General features: G+C 45.9%; 2 protein-coding genes across 4 annotated transcripts; both read right to left on the bottom strand.

Moving 5' to 3' along the window:
* Window positions 1–353: 353 nt before the first annotated feature.
* DDX23 (DEAD-box helicase 23) lies at window positions 354–14,497 on the bottom strand. 3 transcript variants are annotated; one of them, XM_036236719.1, is made up of 19 exons: window positions 14,357–14,487; window positions 13,608–13,747; window positions 12,121–12,248; window positions 10,575–10,783; window positions 10,070–10,180; window positions 8,570–8,663; window positions 8,396–8,461; window positions 7,690–7,828; window positions 7,286–7,419; window positions 7,048–7,160; window positions 5,706–5,849; window positions 5,383–5,608; window positions 4,948–5,093; window positions 4,411–4,588; window positions 3,438–3,680; window positions 2,870–3,021; window positions 2,527–2,635; window positions 1,693–1,867; window positions 354–1,215 (listed from the first exon to the last, which is right to left on the bottom strand). In XM_036236719.1, exons 3-19 carry the CDS (start codon window positions 12,175–12,177, stop codon window positions 992–994), a joined length of 2,520 nt encoding a protein of 839 aa, XP_036092612.1. In that variant the 5' UTR covers window positions 12,178–12,248; window positions 13,608–13,747; window positions 14,357–14,487; the 3' UTR covers window positions 354–991. The 3 variants fall into 3 exon arrangements, with proteins under 3 accessions (XP_036092612.1, XP_016007228.1, XP_016007229.1); XM_016151742.2 differs by lacking the exon at window positions 12,121–12,248 and having other exon boundaries at window positions 14,357–14,497; XM_016151743.2 differs by lacking the exons at window positions 12,121–12,248; window positions 13,608–13,747 and having other exon boundaries at window positions 14,357–14,453.
* Window positions 14,498–17,507: 3,010 nt separating this feature from the next.
* Window positions 17,508–24,068, bottom strand: RND1 (Rho family GTPase 1). The gene is made up of 5 exons (XM_016151748.2): window positions 23,845–24,068; window positions 22,973–23,060; window positions 20,245–20,354; window positions 19,244–19,378; window positions 17,508–18,611 (listed from the first exon to the last, which is right to left on the bottom strand). Exons 1-5 carry the CDS (start codon window positions 23,962–23,964, stop codon window positions 18,366–18,368), a joined length of 699 nt encoding a protein of 232 aa, XP_016007234.1. The 5' UTR covers window positions 23,965–24,068; the 3' UTR covers window positions 17,508–18,365.
* Between the last annotated feature and the right edge of the window lie 936 nt (window positions 24,069–25,004).

Below are 25,004 nucleotides of genomic sequence, written 5' to 3'. Positions count from 1 at the left end.
CCCCATGAGCAGTAGCCTCAGCAACTGGGGAGCCATGAGCTGGGTGTCAGGCACAAAGAATAGAGTGTGAGAGTGGTCCTGATTGTGCCTCACCTGCCAATTTCACAAGTGTTTTCCTTTCTCACCCTGTACAAAGCTCCCTAGAGGGTTTCTAGGCCAGAGCTACAAGTTATATGAAGCCAGAGCAAGGAGGGAAGCTGTCAATAGCTTTTCCAGCTCTCCTTAAGTGCCTCCTGTCAAGACATAGACTATCAACTGAGATGTAGACTCTGCTCTAGATGTGGTTTTCTTTCATCTCACAAGTATGTCTTCTGTGGTACCAGGGAGAACATGAGAGTTTAGCTAGAACTATACACAGCCTTAATATTCCTGTATTTATTCTCAGGACATACAAACTTATCTTTTCAGGTAATAGAAAACAGGAATTTTACTCAGTGACTTCAAGACACAGCCGGCGCACCCTGTCCCATATCTACTAAAAAAAAAAAAACTCCCTGGGTGAGGGATGCCTAGAGTGCAAAGCTCTAAACAAGGCGCTCAACTTGTTTTATAATCCAAAAGGGCAAATGCTATCAAAATGACATTAAGAGTCCAAGGTCCACAATCCTCACAGTGCCAGATCCCCTGGGTCATCTAGGGTAACGATGTTGCTGCAGCTTATGCAGTCAAGTTGGTGCCGAAGAAGTCATTTCCCAGCAGCCAGATTTCTGTTCATCCTGAGAGACAATGCCAATGGCTGCCCCCATAACTGGCAAGAGCTGAGGGCCCAATTCAATCGCAGAGCACCCCAAGGGGCAGAGCTAGACCAAAGTTGATGTTAATTTGTTCTCCCAGCCTCCTGCAGCAGCTTCCTCTCCTTCTGCAGTCCCACACTCAAGCCAGGTCTAGGCCAGGGAGTCTGATTGTTAGCTAAGCCCCCAGAAGAGAGAAGAGAAGGTCCTGAAGAACAGGCTTCAGAGCCTGCTCTTAAATCCATGGGAAGGGTGCTCAGTCAGGCAAAGATGGTCTCCTCTCTGCGCTTCTTGGTAAGGATGGTGCCTGGCTTGTGCTGGGCGTCTGGGTGGTTGGCTAGCTCTGGGGGGCAGGAGGACACTGGGCTCTCCAGGATGGCTTGTTTCAGCTCATAGAACACAGCAGAGTCCTCTTTGGTGAGGAAGGTGATAGCCACGCCACTCTTGCCTGCTCTTCCCGTGCGGCCAATGCGATGGATATAATCTGGGGAGCGAAACGGTGGGAAAGGAACGTCACTCAGGGCACCACGCCAGATGTCCTGGTGAGCAGTGTCTGAAGCCTCTGCTTCTAAATACATCATCCTCCCCACACCTCCAGTCAGTGAACAGAGCTCATACTTCCTGGACTGCAGAGCCCACAGTGCTCTCCCCAAGACCATTACTTATGCGGTGATCCTACCACACTAAGACCAAGATGGGCTCCGCTGTTTTCTCCATCCCGAAAACAAGAGTGCTATCCCAAGTGCTAGGACAACACACTCACACGTGATACAGAGTAGGAGCCCTTCTCACTGGGACAAGCTACTGTAAGCTCAGACCTGTGACTTTGCCCTCCCCTGCCAGACACACCCCCATCTTCTCCAGGGACATGGCAGCAGCAGCGGCCTCCTCAATACCATACTTTGAGTAGAAAGAGACAGTCTCCCTTTACCCAAATTGAAGCTACTTTCCCTGCACTTACCTTCAATGTTTTTGGCCATATCGTAGTTGACCACCATTGACACATCTTGGATATCAATACCACGACCTGCCACATCTGTAGCCACCAAAATATCCTTGGCCCCAGCCTTGAGGTTGGACAATGCAAACTCTCGCTGCTCCTGGCCTTTTCCACCATGTAGTGTACAAGCATTGTACTGTTGGGAGAATGGTGAAGTGAAGAAAGAGTAACGGGATCACGGAAAGACAGATATTAAGAGGAGTGGGGACAGAAAAGGATAGTTGCAGAGAGCAGCAGGGTAGGAGGAGAAGGGGAAGCAGGCAGGAGAAAGAATAGGTGCAACTATAAGCAAGGAGAGAACAGGTGAGCTGAAGAAAGGATGGGAGAGAGGGGTGAGATGTGGAGCCAGACAGATTAGTAGTCAGAGAATGAAGGTGAGAGAGAAGAGAAAGCAGGGGCCAAGAAGTTTAAGGAAGTTTAAGCACTGAGTGGAGTGGACACGACCTTCCCATCAAACACCCGTATAGGAGGAAAGGACACTGATCAACATCTCCCTCCTGACCACACCAAACATACATAAACACAACAAACTTTGACCCATTCTATTCCACATCCTCAGATCCTGCCAGGATGTATGTCTTAAAACCTCTCCCTTGCCCCAGCCCACTTAGAGGAAGACTCAAGGAAGCTAGCTCTAACTGGCATTGTTGGAATGGACAGTCATAGCAATTGACCCAGGCCTCCTTATCCCCATCAAACCTCCCTTTTCCTTCTGGCCCTGATTTGTTGAATACTGGAGAGATTCAGAAAACAGCACCAAAGAGACTGGACTTTGCCCTCCCCTGCCAGACACACCCCCATCTTCTCCAGGGATTTGGCCAAAACATCACAGCCCTTCTTCTGGTTGACAAAGATGATGATGGGTGGATCAAAGCCTTGCTCCAAGATTGCCAGCAGCTTTTTCCTGGGGAGAAGAGAAAGAGGAGAAAAATGAAATGCCTACTGCCCCACACTCCAAGTAAAATGCCCAACCCTTATCTACAACACCAATTCCAGGCTCTTCGATGCCCATGGCACCCTGGGTAAGAAAACAGCTTTTCAACCAGAACAATCCACTCACACAGGAATCGAGCCGCCACTCACACAGGAAAAAAGTTCCTTTTCTATTCCATTTCCTCTGGCTCAGCTGCCCCCGTACCTCTTTTCTGACTCTGACATGAGGAAGACCTTCTGTTCCACACGTTCATGGGGCTTGCCTGCAGAACCAATGTACACCACAGCAGGACGCCGAAGATAACTCCGGGCCAGACGCTCCACAGCTGGGGGCATGGTGGCCGTGAACATGACCGTCTATGAAAACAGGAGGCTCAGCCTTGGGCCCAGGCAGACACAGTCACATATCCTACCATTATCACAGGCAGCACAGTCCAGGTTGAAGAATCTAAAATAAGCCAGTGTAAGCTTTGACAGCCACCACCTTAGGAAATACTGTCTTTTGTCTTCCTACTTTTTTCCTCAGTACCTGTGTTTGACATCTTATGATGACAGAAAGGGCTAAAAGCGTTGCTAGCACCTATGGTGAGCAGTAACATGACTCTTTGGAATTTTTCCAGGGCAAAGCAAATGACTACACTGTTAGGACTGTCGGAAGACTGTACCTAGGCAAGCCTCACCATTCTGGAAACATGTACTCTGGGCCCGCCTAAGGTAAGAAGGGCCCTAGAGCAGGTTTGGCAACTTGCCCCACCTCAGGGAAACAGCCTTACTTGGCGGTACTTATGTTTTCCTGACTCAAAGTTGGCCAACATCTTCTCGGGGTCTTCAGCCTCATCTGTGTCTGGCTTCTGGTTGCTGACAGGCATGTGTTCCAGGATCTTCTGGACGTCTGGCTCAAAGCCCATGTCAATCATCCTATCTGCCTCATCCAGAACGACGTAGGTACAGCGGCTCAGCACCAGATAGCGGTTCTCTAGCACATCAATCAGACGTCCCGGGGTAGCAATCACAATCTAGGGAGTACAGTGGAATTATATGTGGCCGCAGCAGTTACTTCTTTCTTCAACTTCCTGTCCACCCACTTGGACAATAGATCCCCAAAGCTAAGGAACTTAGTAATCCCAATCTCCAATTATGTTTGACAGTAAAGGCATGAAATTACTTGTTGCTATCCTGGGTTTTTTGTTTTGTTTTGTTTTTCCAGAAATGAATAGGGCCTCTGAGTAAGATTCGGGAGTTAGACAGAGGAGGCAAAACAGTAGGAACTTTCTTGGATGGGAGACTAAAGGATACTGTGGAGGGGATTATACAAAGGGATTACACTAAGAAGTCTATAAAAAAAACTCATTCTTACAGCAGACTTATAAAAAACTCTCCTCCCCTACCCTCCTGAAAAGACAACACATAAAGTCTATGACTTGATCCAGCAGAGTGACTAAGAAAACAGGTTTTGTATCTGAATTTCAGCTCTGTCCACTGCCAATCATGTGTAACTTTAGACCACTTATTAACCTGAGCTTCAGTTTCATCTGTAAAATGGAGCTACCCCTATGTACTCTCATGTGGTTGTGAGAATTAATGATATGCATAGTACAATCCCTAGTAAGTTCTCAATAACAATAGCACGTCGATATAAACCAGACCTTTCTTCATCTAACTTCACATCTATGACAGAAACTAGAAACAGAGCCCCAAAACAAAAGAGCCTAAACCGTAGGCTGGTTGCTGGCCAGGTGAACAAACCTCACAACCCATGCGCAGCCTGAAGCCCTGGTCTTCTCTGGAGATGCCGCCAATGACAGCCACAGTGCGGATGCCTAGTGGCTTCCCAAACTTGATGGTCTCTTCCTCAATCTGCTGGGCCAGCTCACGAGTAGGGGCCAGGATGATAGCATAAGGGCCCTGGTCTGACTCTTCGATCCTGTGGTAAATGGGGCACCCCACAGTTTCATAAGCTTTGGTTCTCATCCAACCACAAAAAGGAGCAGGACAAAGTCACACTTATGGGCAGCTATGGAAATGAAGAGGGTGGTGGGAAGAGGATGCAATAAGATCCCTTAAAAATCTGATTTCTGGATAACCAAGTTCTCCAGGGAGTGGTCCTTGCCAACAATAAAATCATACACTTCTTTGATACCATGATCCAGTTATTCTCTAATATCTGACCCAGACTAAAAAAGAGGCTTCTGATGACCTCCAAGATAATAGACTTAAAAAGAAAACCACTTTCACCATTCCTACCCAATTAAAAGCACTCCAACTGGTATCAGCTGACCCCACCTGTCAATTTTGGGAAGCGTGGTGATCCAGACCAGCAATGGAATGAGGAAGGCTGCTGTCTTGCCACTGCCAGTCTCAGCCACACCTATGATGTCACGATTTTGTAGACCAATGGGAATTGCCTGACGCTGGATAGGTGTTGGTTCCTGCAGTGACCCAAAAAAAATAATGGCACAGGATTATACTTCCTGGGCTATTAATAATAGAGTGGGCATATATGCTAGCATAATGGGAGGATACCAAGCACAGGTCACAGGAATGGGGACCTAAAAAGAAACACAATCACCAAACGCCAATACTTCCACCAGAAAGTGATAGACAGTGCTACCTTGGTTCCCACTGGCAGAAAAAGCACCAAATAGTCAAGAACAAAGTTGATATCCCTTAGGATGTAGAAACAAGTCAGGTCTTCTGGACCAATCTACCCCTCCTTACCTTGTAGCCACACTTATCGATGACCTCCAAGATATGTGGGGGCAAAGAAGAGTCTTTCCAGGATCGGATGGGATTGGGGATCTTGCCACCTTTGGTAGTGATGCTGTAGTCCTCACGGAAGATCCGCCAGTCCCTGTCTGTCATCTCATCTAACTTCTTCTGGGACCAATGCCGATCATCCCAGCGCTGCTTGGCTTCTTTCTTACGAAGTTTGCGGAGTCTTGCTCTGGAGTAGGATCATGAGGGATAAGTGGGATCAGCATCCCCATCTCCTTTCTGATAACTCTGGGCTATGCCCAACCACTCCAGCCCTGACCACTCACTCTTCCTGCTCCTTTTCTTCCAGGGTCCGCCTCTTCTCCATTAAGTCTCCATAGAAACGTGATTGCTCTCGTTTCTGCTGCTTTAGGTCAATGCCTGCAATGAAGCCTCGCCCCAACAACTGTACCTGGTGCCGTTCTTTATACCTGGGATTAAGACAGAAGAAGAAAAAAAGAGAAAAAACTGTTACAGCAGCCAGAGGGAAACGCGGAATACTAAGATGTACCAGTTCCCCTTCCTAGCCAGGGTCTTTCCTCACCCAAAGGCCTGGCTTACTACCAGTTTACCAATTTCCCCATACCAGCTTATCTTACTTCTATCTCTGTAGTCATCAATCCTCTCTAGGAATTGCCTACCTTAAAAGACCTAATTTAGACAACCTACTAAATGGGAGAAGATATTCGCTAACAATACATCTGTTAAGAGGTTATTATCCAAAATATATAAAGAACTCATACAACTTAACACCAAAAAGACAATCCAAGTAAAAAGATGGGCAGAGGACCTGAACAGACATTTTTCCAAAGAACACATAAAGATGGCCAATAAACATGAAAACATGCTCAATCATCAGAGCATTCCACACCTGTCAGAGTGGCTATCATCAATAAATCAACAAACAAGTGTTGGCCAAGATGTGGAGAAAAAGATAACTCTTGTACTGTTGGAATTGAAAAGTGGTGCAGCCACTAAAGAAAGCAACATGGAGGTTCCTCAAAAAATTAAAAATAGAACTACCATATGACCCAGCAATCCCACTCCTGGGTATTCAATCCAAAACAAACAAAACGCTAATTTGAAAAGATATATGCATCCCTATGTTTACTGCAGCATTATTTACAACAGCCATGATATAGAAGCAACCCAAGTGCCCAATGGAATATTATTCAGTCATAAAAAAATAAAATAAAACCTTACCATTTGCAACACGGTGGACCTAGAGGGTATTAAGCTAAATGAAATAAGTCAGACAGAGGAAGACAAATACCACATGATTTCACTTATATGTGGAATCTAAACAACAACATAAATGACCAAACAAAACAGAAATAAACTCATAGACACAGAGAACAAACTGATGGTTTTCAGATGAGAACAGGCTTAAGGGGTTGGGTGAAAAAAAAATTGATAAGGGGATGTAAAGTACAGCATAAAGAATATAGTTAATAATACTGTAATAACTATGAATGGTATCAGGTGGGTCCTAGACTTATGGTGGAAAGCACTTCATAATTCATATAAATAACTACTCACTATGCCATACATCTGATATTAATATAACATCGAATGTCAATTGTAATTGGAAAAGAAAAAAAAACCTAGTTTAGGCCTGAAGCCACTCACAGTGGGTTGTAGTCTATGGATGTGTCCTCCGATGCATCCCACTCAAAGACAAACTTGCGATCATTGAGATGCCTTGTACGGCGCCTCTTCTTAATGCCACCCAGGTAACGCTCCTGCCCACGGACAAAACAGAATCCATCAAGCTCAAGAATGAAATCTCGCATGCAGAGGGCAGAATAGCCAAATAACATCATTTATTTTTTGGAGGGGGAAGTGCAGACAGAGCCAAGGACTGTACCTTAATGGCATGCAGTTCTTTGCTCTTATCCTTTTCCTCCCTTATCTTCTGCCGCCCTTCCTCATCCTCGTTTCCATTGGTCTCTCGCTCCATCCTCTCCCTGCGTTCCCGACGTTCCCGTTCCTGAGGGTCTTCTGCAGACCAAAGAAAGCAAAGCTGCAGAAAAGTTCAGTGGAAGAGGGCATGGAAGGATCCAGACAATGGACACCAAATGAGAATAAAGGAGGGAGATTTACAAGGAAAATGGAAACCTAACAGAAAAATACTTTTCTCACAAAGTTCCCCCAACTTTTCCTTTTACAAACTTCAGAGTAAACAGGTCTCTAGCTCTCATAAGTAACTCTATAATCCCATCTCACCATTTCCTATCCCATCTAGGGGTTACATAGCGTAGGAAAACGAACCCAACATTTTCCTTCCCAAGTCTTGAAACTGCTTCCTTTTTTTCCTCTCTTCTTCAAGCATCCTTTGCCGTTCTTCCACCTCCTGCTGCCGTCGCTTTAGGGCTTCAGCCTCTCTTTCTGCTTTGGAGAGGAACTTGGGCTACAAAATAGATTGGAAATATAAACAAAGGATCTCGGAACAGGGTATAATCATATCACTGGTGGGAGATGGCAGGGAGCCCAAAAATGCTCGGGCATTAAACCGGTTAAGAAAAACACAAACAAACCTAAGATCCTGTTATGGCCTGAACTGTGCCTCCCTCAAGATGCATATGTTGAAGCCCTAAACCCCAGTACCTCAGAATGTGGATGAATTTGGAGATAAGGCTTTTAAAGAGGTGTTTAAGGTAAAATGATGCTCGTAGGGTAGGCCTAATCAAAACTGACTGGTATCATAATTATAAGAGAAAATCTGGAAACAGATACACCAGGGACACACACACACAAAGACCACACGAAGATACAAAACGATCACATACAAAGCGAGGAGAAAGGCCTCAAGAAGAAAACCCCACTGACACTGTGATCTAGAACTTTCACCATCCAGAACAGTGAGAAAATAAATTCTTGTTGCTATAAAAAAAAAATCTTGTTGCTTAAGTCACCCAGTCTGTGGTGTTTTGTTATAGCAGCCCTAGAGAACTAATACAGAGCCCCAAGTTCTTACCTTAGCCTCAGCTTCCTCCTCAGCCTTTTTCTTGGCCAGAAGTTCCTCCAGGGATAATGGCTGGGCCTGAAGATAAAACACAGGACTTTGTCCATAAAGGTTCTCTCTCTTTGAGGATCACAAAGTTAGGCTTGAAGTGAAGAGGAAGATGAGAAAATCCTTCCTCTCCTTTACCTTTGGCTTCTTATCACCATGTTCATCCTCTTCATCCTTCTTAGAGTCTCTGTCTTTCCGAGATTTAAAATCTTTTCCTCGACCAGGAGATAAACTTTAAGGAAAAAGAACAGGAAAGGTTTATATTGCCGTCTTACCCAAGCACCTACATGAGGTTCAGGCTAAGGCCCTCGAAAAGAATGGAATTTTTCCCATGGCTCGGCAAGACTAGCCATGGTCATCCATCAGGTTCAGAAGCTCCCTTGCAGGCATGGTCACTCTTGCCTATTTTGAAACTTAATGATGGCCCTGTCTTGGCCCCAATCTACCCGAATCTCCTTTGCTGAGACTAATTTTCTCTGGCAAATGAGTTGCCATTACTGACGTCAAAAATAATTCCTCCTGGACATGGTTCCACAGTGTAGCAGTTAGCACATCTGCTTTACACATGGGTCCTGGGTTCGCACCCCAGTGGAGCCATGGTCCATGGTCTACGGCTATGCCACCCTGAACAAGACAATGTCTGATCTCGGAAGTTAAGCAGGGTCAGGCTTGGTTAGTACTTAGATGGAAGAACACCTAGGAAGACCAAGTGCTATAGGCATAAATTAAAACAAAAAAATTCCTAATTTCAGTTGCGCATTTATAATACACAATGAATATAGCCCACACGACCACCCAAATACACCCTTCCTAGGTACTGCTATATGTCTCATCCTTATTTTCTCTTCCTACTAGTCACAGCAATCCTTTCCCCATACCTGCTATAAGCTTAATCTACAAGAGATCTCAAACAATTCTACTGTTTGTTATGAGAATTCTGTCCTTTTCCCTGAATTCTACCTACACACTCAAAGCCAAATAAAAACTTTGCACAGGAAGTTTCCGAAAGAAAGAGATTAAGATACTGGGGCATTAACCTATCCCAACAAGTATATATTGTATATTCTGGGTAGATAATTGAATGGTCCAGTGGAGCAAAAGGAATGTCTTGTAGTCTGGTAACCTTTTCAAACTAATTTCTAAATTCTAAGAACAAGTTGACCCTTAAAGGGTTGTGACTTCACTAACCAATGTGCAAACTGGAAGGCATCTGAGGTAGTTGGATTAAGAGACTAGATGAGGCATAGAATATTATCTATTGGTATATATGCAATTGCATAAATGTTAATTATGTTTTTGAAGTTCAATTGTCATTTCTGGAGCTCAAATTTCAGTTGCTGTAGCTTTATATTTTATATACCCAAGAACGTCACCTCAGGGTTGAAAGATCTTTAAGAAAAATTTATCCATATATGCATGTATTGTATAAAAAAATAAAAATGGAGTTTACTTCAAAAAAAAAAAAAACTGGTTAGACCTTGTAAAGACACATGCCTTCTAAAAAAAAATAGCTCTATAGTAACTACCAATAAGATCTACTGGAAAAAAAATGTACTTTCCTACAAAGCTGAGCTAGCTCAAATGCAGAGAGGAGAGGAAGAGCATTCCCCTAAAGTCCTCTCTCATTCTCTCATATACCTGGATCGTTTCCGGTCCTTGTCCCGTCTGTGCCCATCCTTATCCCGATCTCGGTCTTTCTTATTCCGATCCCGCTCCTTATCTCGTTCTCGTTCTTTATGCCGTCGTTCTCTGAAAATGAGCAAATTTAAGAAATCACTTGATATTTCTAGAGTATCCTGCTTCACTACAGCACTAAAAAGTTTCTCATGACCTTTCTCCCCAAAATAAAATTTTACAAATTGGGGAATGTGTTTCCTGGGGATGTTATGAGGTGATTCTAAGGTCTAGCTCAGTCATACTTCTAAATATAAATGGCAATGATAGACCATAAACTATGTAAACAGATGAACTACCTCCTCTATCATCTGGATCTTCATCTTACAAGTTCCCTCTTAAACTTTAGATGTACAGAAATGTGTACAACACTACTGTCCTCATCCTGGAAGCATCAGAGAAAGAAAGAATGAAGAAGTTTGAAATGTACTCTCCCTTTCCATTTAACAGACATACAAAGTTATTTTACCTTTCCGTAGACTTGGACCGGGACCGGGAACGAGACCGGCTACCTCCTCGACGCCTATCCCTTGAACGATGCCGCTTTCTATCTTTAGATGGGGAAGACTTGCGGTCCCGGTCTCTATCCCGCTCTCTGTCAGGAGTTCGAGATCGCTTCCTTTCCTCCTTGGAAGGTGATGCATCACGGTCCTTCTTGTCAGCCAGCTCTCCTGCCATCTGTCATGGGTGACCGGAGTACTTAATCTCAAAACAACTTTATAAAGTAAATATACTGGTATGCCTAGTTTGTAGATGAGGAAACTAAAGCTCAGGTATATAAAGTAACTTGTCTAAGGACACACAGGTGGAAGTGGTAGAGTTCCAGAGGCAGTCTGGCTCCAGAGGCCCACTTTAATTCAGTAAACTATACTGTCTCTCTGTGATTCCTTTCTGTATATATTCATTTCTAAAGGTACACAATGAATATAACTTATTTTAAAAATTAGACTTCAAGAGTATTAAAAGAAATATCAGTAAATGAATAGTATACTAGCTATCTCTATAAAATCCTGTATTGCTTATCTTAGGAATCTGTTATGTCTGCCAGCCCAGCAGGATCAGTCAAGACATAGACATCTAAGGGAGATAAGTTCTCTTGAGCTCATAAAGAAAGCTCGAAAGAGGGAAAATAAAGTATAACTTTGAGATTCGGAATTATAATCAGCACTCCAAAGAAAAACTAAATTTTAATGGACAAAAAGAAATGTACTTCTAGTTATGCAATGGGAAAAATTTGGTGAAGGGTATACTGGACCTTCATGAACTTTTTTTGCAACTTCCTATGAAGAAAAGAAGCAAAAACTACAGGTCATAACATTCTGACTGACATTACCTACTTAGATTTTCACAACCTTGATCATTACCCAGTCCCATGAGGGTTTGGGCAGGAATTTGTCCTATTCTCTCATGCCTGGGAAACAATGAACACCATACCACACTGTCAACTGTCTTTCAGACTACAAAATCTACTTCAGCTTTATTTGCTAAAAGGACAGCAGGTCTGAATCTGCCTCTACCCCATCATCATAAGCATTACCACCACCACCACCGCCATCCCCAACACTTGGGATACATTTCTCAGAATTTATTTTATGCCCATATAGTTCAGCTAGAATATCAGTTCTCTAAGCTTTAGCTTACAAGCCCCCTTTCTGATGTTCTTTCTCGTCATACATCTTTAAGAAGGAAGAATGTGTAAAAAAAAGAAAAATAGCCTTTTGAGCCACGCTTCTCTTGCTCAGGCCTGCTTCCACATCTGGAAGTGTACTTTCCCTTCTAAGAGAAGCTTTTCTTTTCTACTGTAAAAAAAAAAGAAAAAATAAAGAAAGAAAGAAAGAAAGAAAGAAAGAAAGAAAGAAAGAAAGAAAAAGGAAAAGAAAAATAAACAAGGAGCACTTTCAAAAGGTGGAAACAATCCATTTTATCTCACAATTGTCTACGAAATGACTCAATGTTCTATATCAGTACATTATGCATTATCACATGGAAATTATATTTATGTCTCTTCCACTTACAGCCCTAAGAAAACACTCTAGAAGGCTAATTTCTCTACACATTATCCTGGACATCATTCATTCTTTCAACAAATATTCATTGAGCACCTGGTAGGTGCCAGAAACTGTTCTGTGTACTGGAGACATACCTGTAAACAAAACAAAGTCTCAGATCTCTAACGCTTAAATTCCAGTGAAGCAGATAACAGTTAAGCAAAAAGGTAAGAGAATTTCAAATAGTCATGAGCACTAAAGAAGAGAATAAAGCAGAGGAAGAGGTATGAAGAAGAGACAGCAGGCTCAGGAAGGAATTTCTTTAGATGACATGAAAGTTGAGATTTGAATGATGGGAAAGGGAACTAGCTTAGCATGTCTGCCAATGGAAAACAGACTTGTGTGACTGAGTGGCAGTGACCCAGTGAGAAGACTGATTCAGTTCAGGGAGGTAGGCAGGAGTCAGATCATGGAAATATGTGTTAGGCCAGGGTAAAGGAATTTGGATTTTAATCTAACTGCAATGGGAACTTTAGAAGAGTGTTAAACAGGAAATTATGTCATCTAATTTTACATTTTTAAAGAATTACTTCGGTGACTTGCAAGAAACTACACGCAGAGAGGCAAGGTAGAAACAGAACCACTGAAAATGCTATTATAATAGTCTAGGCAAGAGATGACAGTATCTTCTTCTATGAAAGTGACAATGAAGATGAAGAGTAGTTAGCTTCAGTGTATACTTTGGAGGCAGAGATAACAGGACTTACTAATGAAAGGAGAAAAGGAAAGAGACAACACAAAGATAGCTCCTAAATTTATGGGCTGAGCAACCTAACGGTTTGTGGTGCCATTAGTGACTGGAGAAGACTGGGGGAAAAAAACAGATTTAGGAGGAAATCAAAAGTTTCATTTTGGCCATGTTTAATGTAAGATGTCAGTAAGAAAACCCAGTGAAGACTACAGGAAGGCAGTTGAAAATGCAACTGTGGAACACAGGAGACCCTGGAGACAAAATTTTACATCATCAATACGCAGAAAATAAAGCCACAGGACACTAAGTGATATTACTTAAGTAGGCAATAAGAATAAAGAAAAAATAGAAGAGGACACCTGATTGAGCTCTGGAACACTTTACATTTAGAAGTCAAGCACAGGAGGAGCCGAGGAAAAACTGGAAAGAAGCTAAAGCCAGTGAAAAAGATTAAAAAAAAAAAAAAAGTAAGATAAGAGAATGGGAGGAGGAGTGAAGTCCATGATCTGAAAATCACAGCAGCCAAAAACGTATTTCAAGGAAGGAAGGGTTAACTGTATCAAGTGGAAAAAGACTAGGAGATAAAGGAGTGACCCTTACATTTGGAAAAATAGAGATGGTTGGTACCCCTGACTAAGAGCCATTTCAATGGTGTGGAGAGAGTAGAAGCCCAAGTGGACTAAGTTCAGAAAACAACGAGAAGTTAGAAGACAGTAAACATAGGCCAACTTTTATTACAAACTCTATGTATCACAGGCCCAACCTTCGCCATTGCTCCCAGGAGCCTTCCTTGCAAATCTCCAGATTTCTGAGTTCTTCAGTTCTTTGAGGGCAGGAGCAGGCTTTTTCATTCAATGACGTTTTTGTCAAACATCCACTATATACAAAGCACTCTGCTAGGTGCTGTGTGAGATACAAAAAGAAATCAGGAAGATCCTGTCCACAGAAAACAAGCTATGAGACATACCAGAATGAAGGTTCAGAAGCAGCATTACAGGAGTTTAAAGAAGTTTCCGTTCATTTGCAAAAGGGATTTTGAAAGATCTGTAGAGGAAGTGGCTCTTGAGCATTTAAGTATAAGCAGAATTTTAATATGTGTAATTGAGGGTACAGAAAAGAAGTCATTCCCGGCAAAAAAAATAACACAGGAGGCGCAGAGGCGGGAAAGCATGACCGCTTCTGGGAGAGAAGCCAGAGTTCCAGTTTGGCTGGAGCAAAGGCTACTCAAAACATGAAGGAATAAGGTCAGTCTGGGGCTATCACAGGTGCTATGCCCGTGGCCAATGGTCTAACCTGTAACATTACTGTAGGGACCTAGCTTGTACTCCCAGGAGCCCACACTACACACCGTGGCCCGCGCCCCTTCGCTCCTGCCGATCAGAGCTTTCCAAGCTCGTGCCCCTTCCCTGAGGCGTTCCCCCCGCCTGGTCCCGGAGGCAGGGGCCACCGCCATGACCTAGTCTCGCCCTCTCTACGGACTCGTGAAAACCGCCTCCATGGCCCTGGACTCACCACTCTTGACTCTGAACCGCCCAACGAGGCCTCAACGTCGCCGAGGAGCCGCCATCTTTCCCGTTTCCTGGTTCTCGAGTTGCACACCCCCAGCTGCGCAGCAATCTGGGAAGTTGAGTTCCCGAAGTTAGGCAGCGGTGGCCGACAACCAGCGTCTGAGAACTACCAATCCCAGAATACATGGCGCGAGCACCCTGCCCCGCGGGGTCTGTTGGGCAATGTGGTTCGCCAAATATTTGAGACTGCGAGAGGAAGAGTTTTCCGTGGGTAGGTTTCTCGCAAAAGGTTCTTTCCCTGCGCAGTCTTCCTGGAATATGCTGGTATTCCTAGAAACTGCAGTTAATTACTATCATGGCTTATGGCTTACAACCCTTTGTAGAAAAGCATTTTTACAAAACAAACAAACAAACCGTGAGATTATTAGCCCCATTTTATAGGTGGACAAACTAAAGGTTAGGTTACAGGAGTAGCCGAGATACAATGAAAGTGGGACAATTCATTGTGCGGGACTATCCCAGGTTTAGAAGGACATTTAGCAACTCATGATAATAACACCCACTTATTGTGACAACTCAAAAATGAGCCCATGCAACAGATTCCAAAGGCTTCCAAAAAGGATGGTATCAGCTGGGCTATGGCATCTCTTTTCTCAAAATTCCGGATAGGACTCTGGTTTCCTCATTTTCTTACCCTTTGGAATCTGGTCAGTTGTTAGGCTATCTTTGTGTTTTTGCTTCTTTTTTCCTCATATTGTCTCCCTCTTCAGTCCTCCACTGAGCTTTTCTTACCCCAAATTGTATGTTCACTTGGTTTCTCCTTGTTCTTATCATTCATAATTCTCCCACTCACCCCAACCCTATAAAAACAAAAACCTTGCAACTTCTAAGATGGATTTAGATAGATGTATCTAATACCTCCTTCCTTCCCATTTTTCCATCATCAGCTTTTTGGTTTCAATTTCACGTTGCTGTAGGTCTCGCTTTTCTCTCTGAATGCATGTTCAGTTCTCCTCAAGCAGAGCCTCAGAATAGACCCAAATAATCTTAAAGCCCTGGGCATCACCCACAATGCCCCAAAGTAACCCTGGGAGAGTAACACTTCTCTTCAAGCTCTGCAGCCTTTGACCTGCCACTTCGACACCAGAGACAGAACGGAACGGAACGTAGTCTGAGAGCTATTAAGTGTAATTCACCCAGTGAACACTGGAGGGCTCTCCACTCACAGAATTGAACCCCAACTAACAAGATCCAAGCTGTAGACTGGAATCTTGAAGAGAGCTCCAGTAACTACTTACTGAGACTCTTCTAAGTGCCCAGCTCTGTGTGCTGGACGCTTATGTTACTTATTTTGTTTAGTTCTCATAGCAATATGAGATGGGTGTTATCTCCATTTTACTGATAAGGAGAGTGTGGCCTAGAAAAATTAATTGCCTTCAAAGGCCAGAGAGTGAAAAGAATGAGCCAAGAGTCAACTTCAGAGTCCAGCTTGTCCCCTATTTTCAGATTACCATTGTCACTGTCTTTAAAGATAAGTAAACTGAGACCCAAAAAAGTGATGAAGCTTCTCCAAGTTCATAGTGGCAGAGTTCCCCAGTACACCTGTTGTGAATGACACGTGTCAGACATTGAGCTTAAAGGATACTCGTTTCTCTTATTCTGCTAGTTCTTTAACAAACATGCATCTTTGGAGATGGAGACAGGATAATGTTCTAGTAAGGACCACAGGTAGAGTCTCCTATTTAGGTACAACATGACTAGCAATAAGGGGCCTGTGGCATTACAGTTACCATTGAGACCTGGTTTGAATCTTGACTCCATTGCATACAAGCAGTATAATCTCTTGCAAGTTATACGGCATCTCTGACTTTTCTATTTCATTGTAAAACAGGGATAATAATACGACTTGCCTCACAGGGTAGGATAGCAGAATAGTGAAAAGTACATGCTCTGTAACCAGGTTGTCTGGATTTGCATCTAGCAGGTTCTACCACTTTCTGACTGTGTGACTTGGGGCACATGAACTAATTTCTCTGGACCTGTTTTCCTTGTCTGTGAAATAAAGTAGATAGTACACCATAGGGTTATCACAGGAATAAATAACATATAAGGAACTCATAAGTATCCCTGACCTGTAGTAAGCATTTAACAAATGTTAGCTATTAACATTTGAGGTTAAATATGATAATGGAGGTAAAGCTATCAGCACAGTGCTGGGCACATGGTAAATACTCAATACATAATAAGTACTCTTTATTTCCAGCACACTGAAATCTGAAAAACAGAGCTATAAGTCACTGAGGAGAAGGGAAGGCCCCTGAGCTGCCATCACAGGCAATAGAAGTAGAAAGTCAAGGAAGCAGAAAACATCAGCTCTCTTTGAACTCAGGGAAGACTAAAACCCCAGGAATCTCCCAACCCTGGCTTGTCTGTCCACTTTCTGCAGGAATTGGGATCTCAGCAGCTTGGATCCTCTGATTTCACCAAGCCTTATCCCTCTCCTCTAGACTCTCTAGGGCAAGGGTCACCAATCCCCAGGCCACAAACCAGTACTAGTCCATGGCCTGTTAGGAACGGAAGCGCAGCAAGAGGTGAGAGGTGGGTGGGAGAGCAAGGGAAGCTTCATCTGTATTTGCAGAGGCTCCCCAGTGCTAGCATCCTCAGCTCCACCTCAAATCAGGCATTAGATTCTCATAAGAGCACCAGTTCCTGGTGCTAAAAAGGTTGGAGACTGCTGCTGTAGGGCAATGATTCTCAACAGGAATGATTTTGCCCCAGGGTACATTTGGCAATATCTGCAGACATTTTTAGTTGTGACACCTGGGGGTTAGGCACTCTTGACTTCTAGCAGGTAGAGGCCAGGGATACTGCTAAACCTCCTCCAATGCACAGGACAGCCCCCACAACAAAGCATTATCTAGCCCAAAATATCGTTAGTTCCAAGGCTGAGAAACCCTGCTCTAGGGCTAAGGAGATCTTCATTGGCTTAGGACTTGGATGGGGTTGGGGATGAAGTGAGGGTTGGGGAAGAGGGAAGAGATTCTTGGAGATACCAGGAAACAGTAGAGACAGCTACTCTGCGATCCACAGAAAGGGCCACAGGATAGCTTTTTCTTCATTATCAATGACCAAAGGAAACAAAGAAACTAAGAAAATGGAGCCAACTTCTTTATGTGTTATATTTTTCATTAATAAATAGGTTTTCTTCTTTAAACACAGAACATATAACAGATTGAAACACTCTCCCCTCCCCCCATTCCAAAGACAAGAGTCTATAAAACAAATGCCAGCTATACTGCCCTAAGGGCAGAAAAAGTCTGGTGACCCCCACCCAGCCCTGCCCCCTGCAGTACCACCACCCCCACACTGCAAGGGAAGGGGGTCTGGGGCTTCTCCCTTGGACCCTGGGGACTTAGGTGAGAAGCAAGTGAATGTACGATGTCACCTCTCCATGAGGTGTGGGCTATGCAAAGATGGGGTTTCTTTCTTATTAGTTCCGACCAGCTCCTGCCCCTCTGATTTCAGATATGAAGCACCTGGGCTCAGCTCCCAAGGGAGCTGCCTCATGGCTTCCCCACTCTCCACTCCTCTGCAGCCTCCTCAGAGGGGAAGGGAAGGGCTAAGGGACCCCTCCCATCCCCTGGCCTGCATGGAAACATTGGGTGGAAGAGGCATGATGCTGAAGGTGAGGCTCTTTTAGGCCCCTAAGCCCATGAGGCCAGCATGCCCCCCACACCCCCACACATCTCCTTCTTCTGGAGTAGGGGCACTGGGGCAGCCACCTCCTCCACCACTTAGTGCCTGGCTTGGGGTGTGATGGTTCTTTCTCAGTGTCAGGTCCTCCAGCTGGGCCTGGTTCTTTCCTCGTCCCATTCCTGTCTCCTTCCAAGCCCTCACCGTGGCCATCTGAAAAACTCGTGTCCATGTCCTAAATTGTCTCATCCTCCCTCTCCCCTTGCCTCTGCAACCCAAGGGAGGAAGTGGGAGGTTGTCTCCCCTCTCCAACCCCCACTTCACATAATGGAGCAGCTTTTGGCCTTTTCCTTCTTGAAGGTAGAAGAGATGAGTTCCGAACGGCTAGGGAGGTGGAGCAGTCGCTTGGAGAGGCTCCGGACAGGACTCTTCGGGGGCATCGGGCTGGGCTTGTTCAGACACACCATGGATGCCATCCGGAAGATGCTGTGGATACTCTTTTCTGAGGTGAAAGCTGAGCCTTCCAGGTAGATTTCCGCACCCAGCTGCTTGGCTATTGCACAGCCCTGCAGGGGGAGAGGGGAGTGAGGTCATCAGTGCAGCGGTCCAAAATGGCTCAGAAACACTTCCTACTATGGTTAGTGGTTCTCCCCAGGGCTACTCCAGATGAGACCGAACTGCCAGTTCCTACCACCATGATCAGCTAATTATTTTCTAAAGGTGAAGCCTGGCAGCACCTTAGAATCACCTGAGACATTTTTAAAACCACATTGATGCCAGAACAAGTAAATCGAATTTCTGGGAGTAGGGCCTAGGCATTACTATTTTTAAGAGCTCTGCAGATGAGTCTAATGTGAAACACTAGTTTAAAAAAAAAATGAACCTTATACTCCCAGGTGCATAAGAAATTCTATTTATTCTAATGCAGGTGGTCCACACACACACACACAAAAAAAAAAATCTGAGAAACACTGGCACAAAGAGGAATGGTTCACTTGCCAACCTATAACGTAAATCAGGGAACACAGGTACCCACCACCTCTATTCAGGTGAGTAGTTTGCTTATCGTAGATGGTCCCCCAAAATACCATTTTCTCCGGCCATAGCGAGAGAGTCTGAGCAAGGGCCACATTTCAAGCCCTCTTTCTGGAGTCTCGCCACCCAACACACACGATGGCAAGTACACGCACACACACACCTGCTCATAGGAGATGGGTGCCTGCTTCTGGTGGGACAGCTCCATCAGAGTGCTCAGGTCCGTTCGCAGGTCTGTTTTGCAGCCAATAAGCAAAACACGGGTGCTGGGACAATAATCTAGGATTTCCGTCCTCCACTGAAGAGCCATGAAAGAAGGTAGGGGGAAGGAGGAAGGAAAGAGAGTCAGTGCCTGACAGATACCTGGAGTAGCCAGTTGGCAACATACTACCCAGCTTATCACCAGCTCAGCCCTCCCTCTGAGCCACGGCATCACCACTGCACTAATTACTTCATCTTCCTGCCCATGAGGACTTTAAGGCCACAAGAGTGCTGACCCAAAAGCCCATTCCTTCATTCAACAGCCCAGTCACCAGTGAGAGCATAGGGGCAAACCTTTCCCCACTCTCTGCCAAGCATACGGGCCTGGGTCTGCCCCCTCAACCCAGTCAAAGGGCTCCACAAGTCCAGAAAGCCAGGGAGAAGCCAACTTGTCTCTTCCCAAAGAAAGGAGATAGTCCCAGAGCCTTCTCGGAAACTAGGCTAATTCCACAAGGTATCCTAGGACTCCTCAATATGAACAGATCTTGCTATCCAGCCCTAGCTAGGCATTACCTACTAGCAGTTCTGCTCACACCTCTGGTTTGCCCAGTTCCAGTAGCCTGGGATCAAAGTATATTTAAGCTGCCTCCAAAAGACCCGTGCCTGACCCTCAAACCATATCATTAAAAGGGTCTCTGACTCTCAATCCTTTACTTCTTGGGTCTTCAATACCACCCTCCCTTGCTGGCCTCTGGCAGAGCAGTATAGGACAGTGGTCCAGGCAGGAGATCTGGGTTCTAGTCCCAGAACTATATAGTTAATAGTGTGGCCTTGGGCAAATCTCTTCCTCTCCTGGCCTCAGTTTTCTCCTGGTACACAAGAGGAGATTAGATGACAAGGTCCCCAAGATTCCTTTTTTGTTCTCAAGCTGAAATAAAGATTGTAGAGTTTATCTAGACTTACCTTCTTGAGTGCACTATCCACTGTCTCTGGACGGCTAATATCAAAGCATAGTAATACTGCATCCGAGTCACTGTAGCAGAGTGGACGGACATTGTCATAGTAGGGAGATCCTGATGTAGGGGAGAAAGAACTGATGGTGAGCCATGGCATTTCCCTCCCCTGTAAGCCTAAGCCCCAAGAGCCCTGGGAATATCATTCTTGGTCTCTTATGTTAGTTGGACCCACCCATCTCCTAGGGGAAGACGCTGCAGCCTAAAAGCTCGGGACCTGACCAACTGTCAGAAGGCAGTGCAAGTATATCATCTTCCTTAGCCCTGAAAAACGGAAAGAGGGCAAAATAAAGGGGAAGTGGAGCATGAGTTGAACCCTGTCTGGGTCTCCTACAATGGGCTTAATTTAAGGTCTGCCAGTTCTCAGAGTCCCAGAGGATGGTGTTCCCACCCCTGTGGAGACCAAGACTTGTTTAGAGTCTCCTCTTTTCTAGAATCTGCCTGCTGCCCAACCTCTGCTCCCTTCTTCTGCTCCAGGGTCTCCACAGTGAAGAAACAACCTGACTGTTATATAACTAGCTGCCCTGCTTCTTTGCCATGGGGTCAGAACTCTAGGAGGCTGGTAGTGATTCAGTGCCCCACTCCTCCTCTACCCAAATCAGCTTTACTAAAAAAAGGCAAGAAAGCTGTAGCCCTTGTCCCCCTAGATCTCAGGAAAGCAGTCTTAAAGACAGCGCACCAATTGCTAGAGATTTAGAGACTCAAGCTAAGGTAGGCAGTGCAGACCCAGGTGGTCCAATATGGGCGAATGCTAGAGGCTCAGCCTGCCCCTCTCCACCCTGGGGAAGGAACAGTAGCAGATTTGGAACTCAGACAATCCGTGCTCAGAATAGCAAGCAGCCCCTCTCCCTGCACCATAATCGCCATGGAAACTGGGGGGAATCCAAGTGGGGAGGGGTTGGTTGTTAAAAAAAAAAAAAGAGTAAAGGGGAGTTGGAATAGCTGCCTGCTCCTTCAGGAACCCTCCCTCATCCCCTCTCTGAGGTGGGGTCTTATCGCACAGCACTGAGCAAAGGGAGCACTGCAGCACTGGAAAGAGCGAGGGGAGGAGGCCTCCATTCTGGCTCCAAGCGATCCCTTTCCCTGAGACCAGCAAGCGAATAATGGGAACAGGTTCATCCCTGGCCTCGATGTTGGGAAGCCCCATCCCACACTCAGCTGCCACTTCCTCTTTCCTTTATGGGCAACCAAATTTGAAAGAGGGAGTTTGAGGATGACTGTTAGCATGCATCTTTTGGGAAACTGAGGGGTGGGGATGGGAATCAACACAGGAAATAAAGACCACCTTGCTGATTTTCCATTATCTGGATTGGGATTCAAAGGCTGCATTCTGATTGTGGGAGGAGGGAGGAAGCAGCGGGAAGTATGGGGGGGGTAGTGCTTTGGGGCAGTGGTAGCGAATAGAGATGAGCTGCAGTAAGATTCTGGGAAGACCGAAAGGTGGGCAGAGTGCAGCAGATACAAAAACATACATCATGCAGCCAACTGCATTCCAGTTGGATCCAGCCAGCACAACACAGTACAGGATAACCAGAACCCTGCCTCCCAACCCCTGGAATTGCATGGAAGGAAAGCATACCAGGTTGAGGAGTTTTTGTTTTGTTTTGGGGAGTGGGAGCAAGGGGATGTCTTATTTTCTGTTTGCCTCTCCCCTACCCCAAATCTTTTCACACCTCAAAACTGGATCATGGGAACAACAGTTCTTTGGAGGAGCAGGACAGCATGTTTATTGTATATAACAGGAACCCCTAGTGATTTAGTTCCTCTTTAAATTCAGCCTAAATATGCATTTTTAGAGAGCAGTGGATGTTATTTTCTTTCTCTGGTTCCTGGCTTTTAATCCTTAATTACAACTCTGAGCCCAGTCTATTAAAAAAGGACTGGGGTAAAGAGATAATGGGAAGGGGTCAGAATTAAAGCAAAGGATAGCTTAGAAGTGAGGGTTTAGGGTTGAGAGACTGGAAAAATATTGCTTTCGACATTCCAGAAAGACAAGACATCATCTACCTCAGCCCAGAATGGTGAAAATGGTCAGAACCAACACCTCTTGCCACTATCTATCTATAATGGGACTCTGCCCCATATTAAGCCATCTCCCCCACCCTCCAGAACATCGATGATGCATCACTTCAGCCCTGAGCCGCAGCGGTATGACGAGTGGAGCTGAGCTGCGGCAGGCAGACAGCAGTGGCCAGAGATGGAATGCAGGAGAGAAAACTGAGGTAGGAGCAGTATTTCCCCCAAAGCAGGCTCGTCTCCCTGCCTCAGCCACAACTGCTTTGAACAACACGGTCTCTTGCCTCTTATTTGGTTTTGCTCCGAGGCAGTAAAGGCTATGGGGAGTCAGGGGGCGTCAGGGAGTAGAAATGGAGAAACCCTGTCTGACTGCCCCCTGGTAATTTCAGGAGTCCATTCACCTTACCATCCAGGGTCCAGCCCTCTGAAGGATGGAGCTAGACCCAGAGAAGTGAGTGGCTTCTGGAGTCCATCCATTCTGCACCCCCGGACCAGCCAACTGAGTTGACCAGGCCCCTCCCCCTATACCCAAATGGGGACTATTCAGGTCGTCTTCTTTCAGTTTCCTGGCAAGCACCGTACTCCTTCTCCCCATCTAGAAGACGGCAGCTGCAGCAGACCAGCGGAGGTGGGAAGGGGGCATCTGGGGCCAGCTGACTTACCGGAGGTGTCCCAGAGACTGAGCTCCACTCTCTGTTCCTCTGTCTCCAAGCAGGCTGTGTAATTCTCAAACACGGTGGGCACATATGTCTGTGAAAAGAGAGGAACTATTCACACCCTGGTCCCCTCTGCCCTTGGAAATCTCTGGTTAGTACTGGCTACACAAGAAGCTACTCATCCTAGTGAGATACTAATGTGGCCAAAGGAGAGGATACCTGGGGCAGGAGGGACCACATGGGACAGGAAGGAGGGGAGTGTGGAGGCACAGGCACTTTTGCTCTATCAAAGTAAGCAATGTGAATGACTTCAAGCCAGAGACAAGCACTTCATATTTTAGATGGTCTGGGGGGAGGGGTGGGGGAGGCGGGAAAAGGTAGAGACCGGGAGAGAGAGAGAGAGTCCTCTCACCCCCAGATTAGTCTGTCTCCCAATTTCAGACAAGCCAATTCCAGCTCTTCTCCCCACAAGCCCCTTGGATCAGCAGAACAGCAGAAAGGGGCCGCAGGAGCCTGCCTAGGGCCATGCCCACCCAACCTTTGAGGTTGGGGTGAAAGGATGGGTAGGTACTGCGTCAAGAAACCCCAGATTCTCAAATGCTTCCATCCATTCTCCAGAGAGCAGACTCCAGGATGAAGGGGAGATAGGAGGGGATTTGATCGGCGCCTATGGGTGAAGAGGTGAGGAGGAGCCAGCGGGGCGGCAGAAGTAGAACAGGTCTCAAGGGAAGCTAAGGTAGGGCGGTCCTCCAGCCAGAAAGCGGCTGAGAATGGGACGGGGTGGGGTGGGGAGAGAGAGCTTCCCTGGCAGCTGGGGATCTACCCCCGGGCAGATGGGCAAGGAGAAGAGCTGGTCAAGGGGCGGGCGGGCAGCTCACCTCGGGATAGCAGTCCTTCGCTAACACCTGTAACATCGCTGTCTTCCCGCACTGCACGTCCCCCACAAGAACGAGCTTACATCTGGCCACGACTGGCTGTGGGGCCCGTCTTTCCTTCATGGCTGCAGCCTCCCCGGTACTTGGACTCGGGTTCAGAGAGAAGGGTTGCGCCCCGTGCGTCTCAGAACACACTATCAGACGACTTGCCTCGCTCCTACTAAGAAGCCAGCACAGCCCACTTATATATGCCTGGATGAGCCAATCACAAGAGGAGGCGGACTCTGCCAGAGCCAATCCCTGAGGTGGGATCCCCTCCAGGAGCCAATGGTCGGAGGATCTGAGTCAGCGCCCTCTTCTTCCCTTCCATTTCTCTTAAAGCTGAACCGTTGCTTCCTCTGAAAGGGGATTCCCACGCTGTTCTACATTTATGTTAGGGAGGGGGGAAAGGACTTGAAGCAAAATTTAATGGTCTTGAGTGTCTACCAATTAGGGACAAAAACAAACTAGCCATGAACACAGAAAGTGAGGTCAAAAACAAACTAACCATGAAGGCAGAAAGTGAGGTCAAGCTGAAGGTCTGTCCCAGAAGAGCAGGACCTGCCTAAAAACTATAGACAGGTGGCACCCCAGGGTGGGGGTGGGGGCAGAGATCTCTGACCTCTTTGTTCCCTCTAATCTCCATCCCAGCCAGTTCCCTCTCTGGCCTCCCCTCCCAGAAGCTCCTGCTATACCCTTTTATCAGCTTCTTTTGTTCCCCCTTTCAACTCCGGAGAATCACCTTCACACACACACACACACACACACACACACACACACACTTTTTTTTTTTTTTTTTTAATTAAAAAGCCTTCTCCAGCCATCTGGAAAAGGCCCACGCAATCCCTGACCCAGAGATGGGGAGAGAGAAAGGAATGAGGGAGTGTGGCAAGGGGGGATGGGAGAGAGGAAGAGAACAAAGCAAACAAATCACCATCTCTTTCGCCAGACAACCTCTCACTCCATGCCTCACAGGAGCTGCTTCGCGGTGTTTGCTCTGCTGCCTGGGTTCAACTTCCTGGATGAATCACGCACAAATCCAGTTCCAAGTGACACCTATTGATGCCAATGCAATATGCGTGTCACCCGATTAAAGTCCAGACTGAAAGACTGGGTCTGAAACT

The sequence above is a fragment of the Rousettus aegyptiacus genome, unplaced genomic scaffold (genome assembly GCF_014176215.1).
Source record: "Rousettus aegyptiacus isolate mRouAeg1 unplaced genomic scaffold, mRouAeg1.p scaffold_m13_p_2, whole genome shotgun sequence".
NCBI classification, from domain to species: Eukaryota; Metazoa; Chordata; class Mammalia; order Chiroptera; family Pteropodidae; genus Rousettus; species Rousettus aegyptiacus.
This window is presented reverse-complemented; position numbering and strand designations above follow the sequence as displayed.

Bases quoted from the DNA above. Each gene is read 5' to 3' on its own strand.
- DDX23 (XM_036236719.1), bottom strand. From the start codon at position 12,177: ATGATGTCCAGGATAATGTGTAGAGAAATTAGCCTTCTAGAGTGTTTT. The intron at 8,664-10,069 runs GTATATGAGAGA...TTTTCCTTAAAG, and splicing joins AAGGACCGGAAACGATCCAG to TTTATCTCCTGGTCGAGGAA. The intron at 1,216-1,692 runs GTAAGTGCAGGG...TTCGCTCCCCAG, and splicing joins TATGGCCAAAAACATTGAAG to ATTATATCCATCGCATTGGC.
- RND1 (XM_016151748.2), bottom strand. From the start codon at position 23,964: ATGAAGGAAAGACGGGCCCCACAGCCAGTCGTGGCCAGATGTAAGCTC. The intron at 23,061-23,844 runs GTGAGCTGCCCG...CTCTTTTCACAG, and splicing joins CGAAGGACTGCTATCCCGAG to ACATATGTGCCCACCGTGTT. The intron at 19,379-20,244 runs GTAAGTCTAGAT...ATGGCTCTTCAG, and splicing joins TGGATAGTGCACTCAAGAAG to TGGAGGACGGAAATCCTAGA.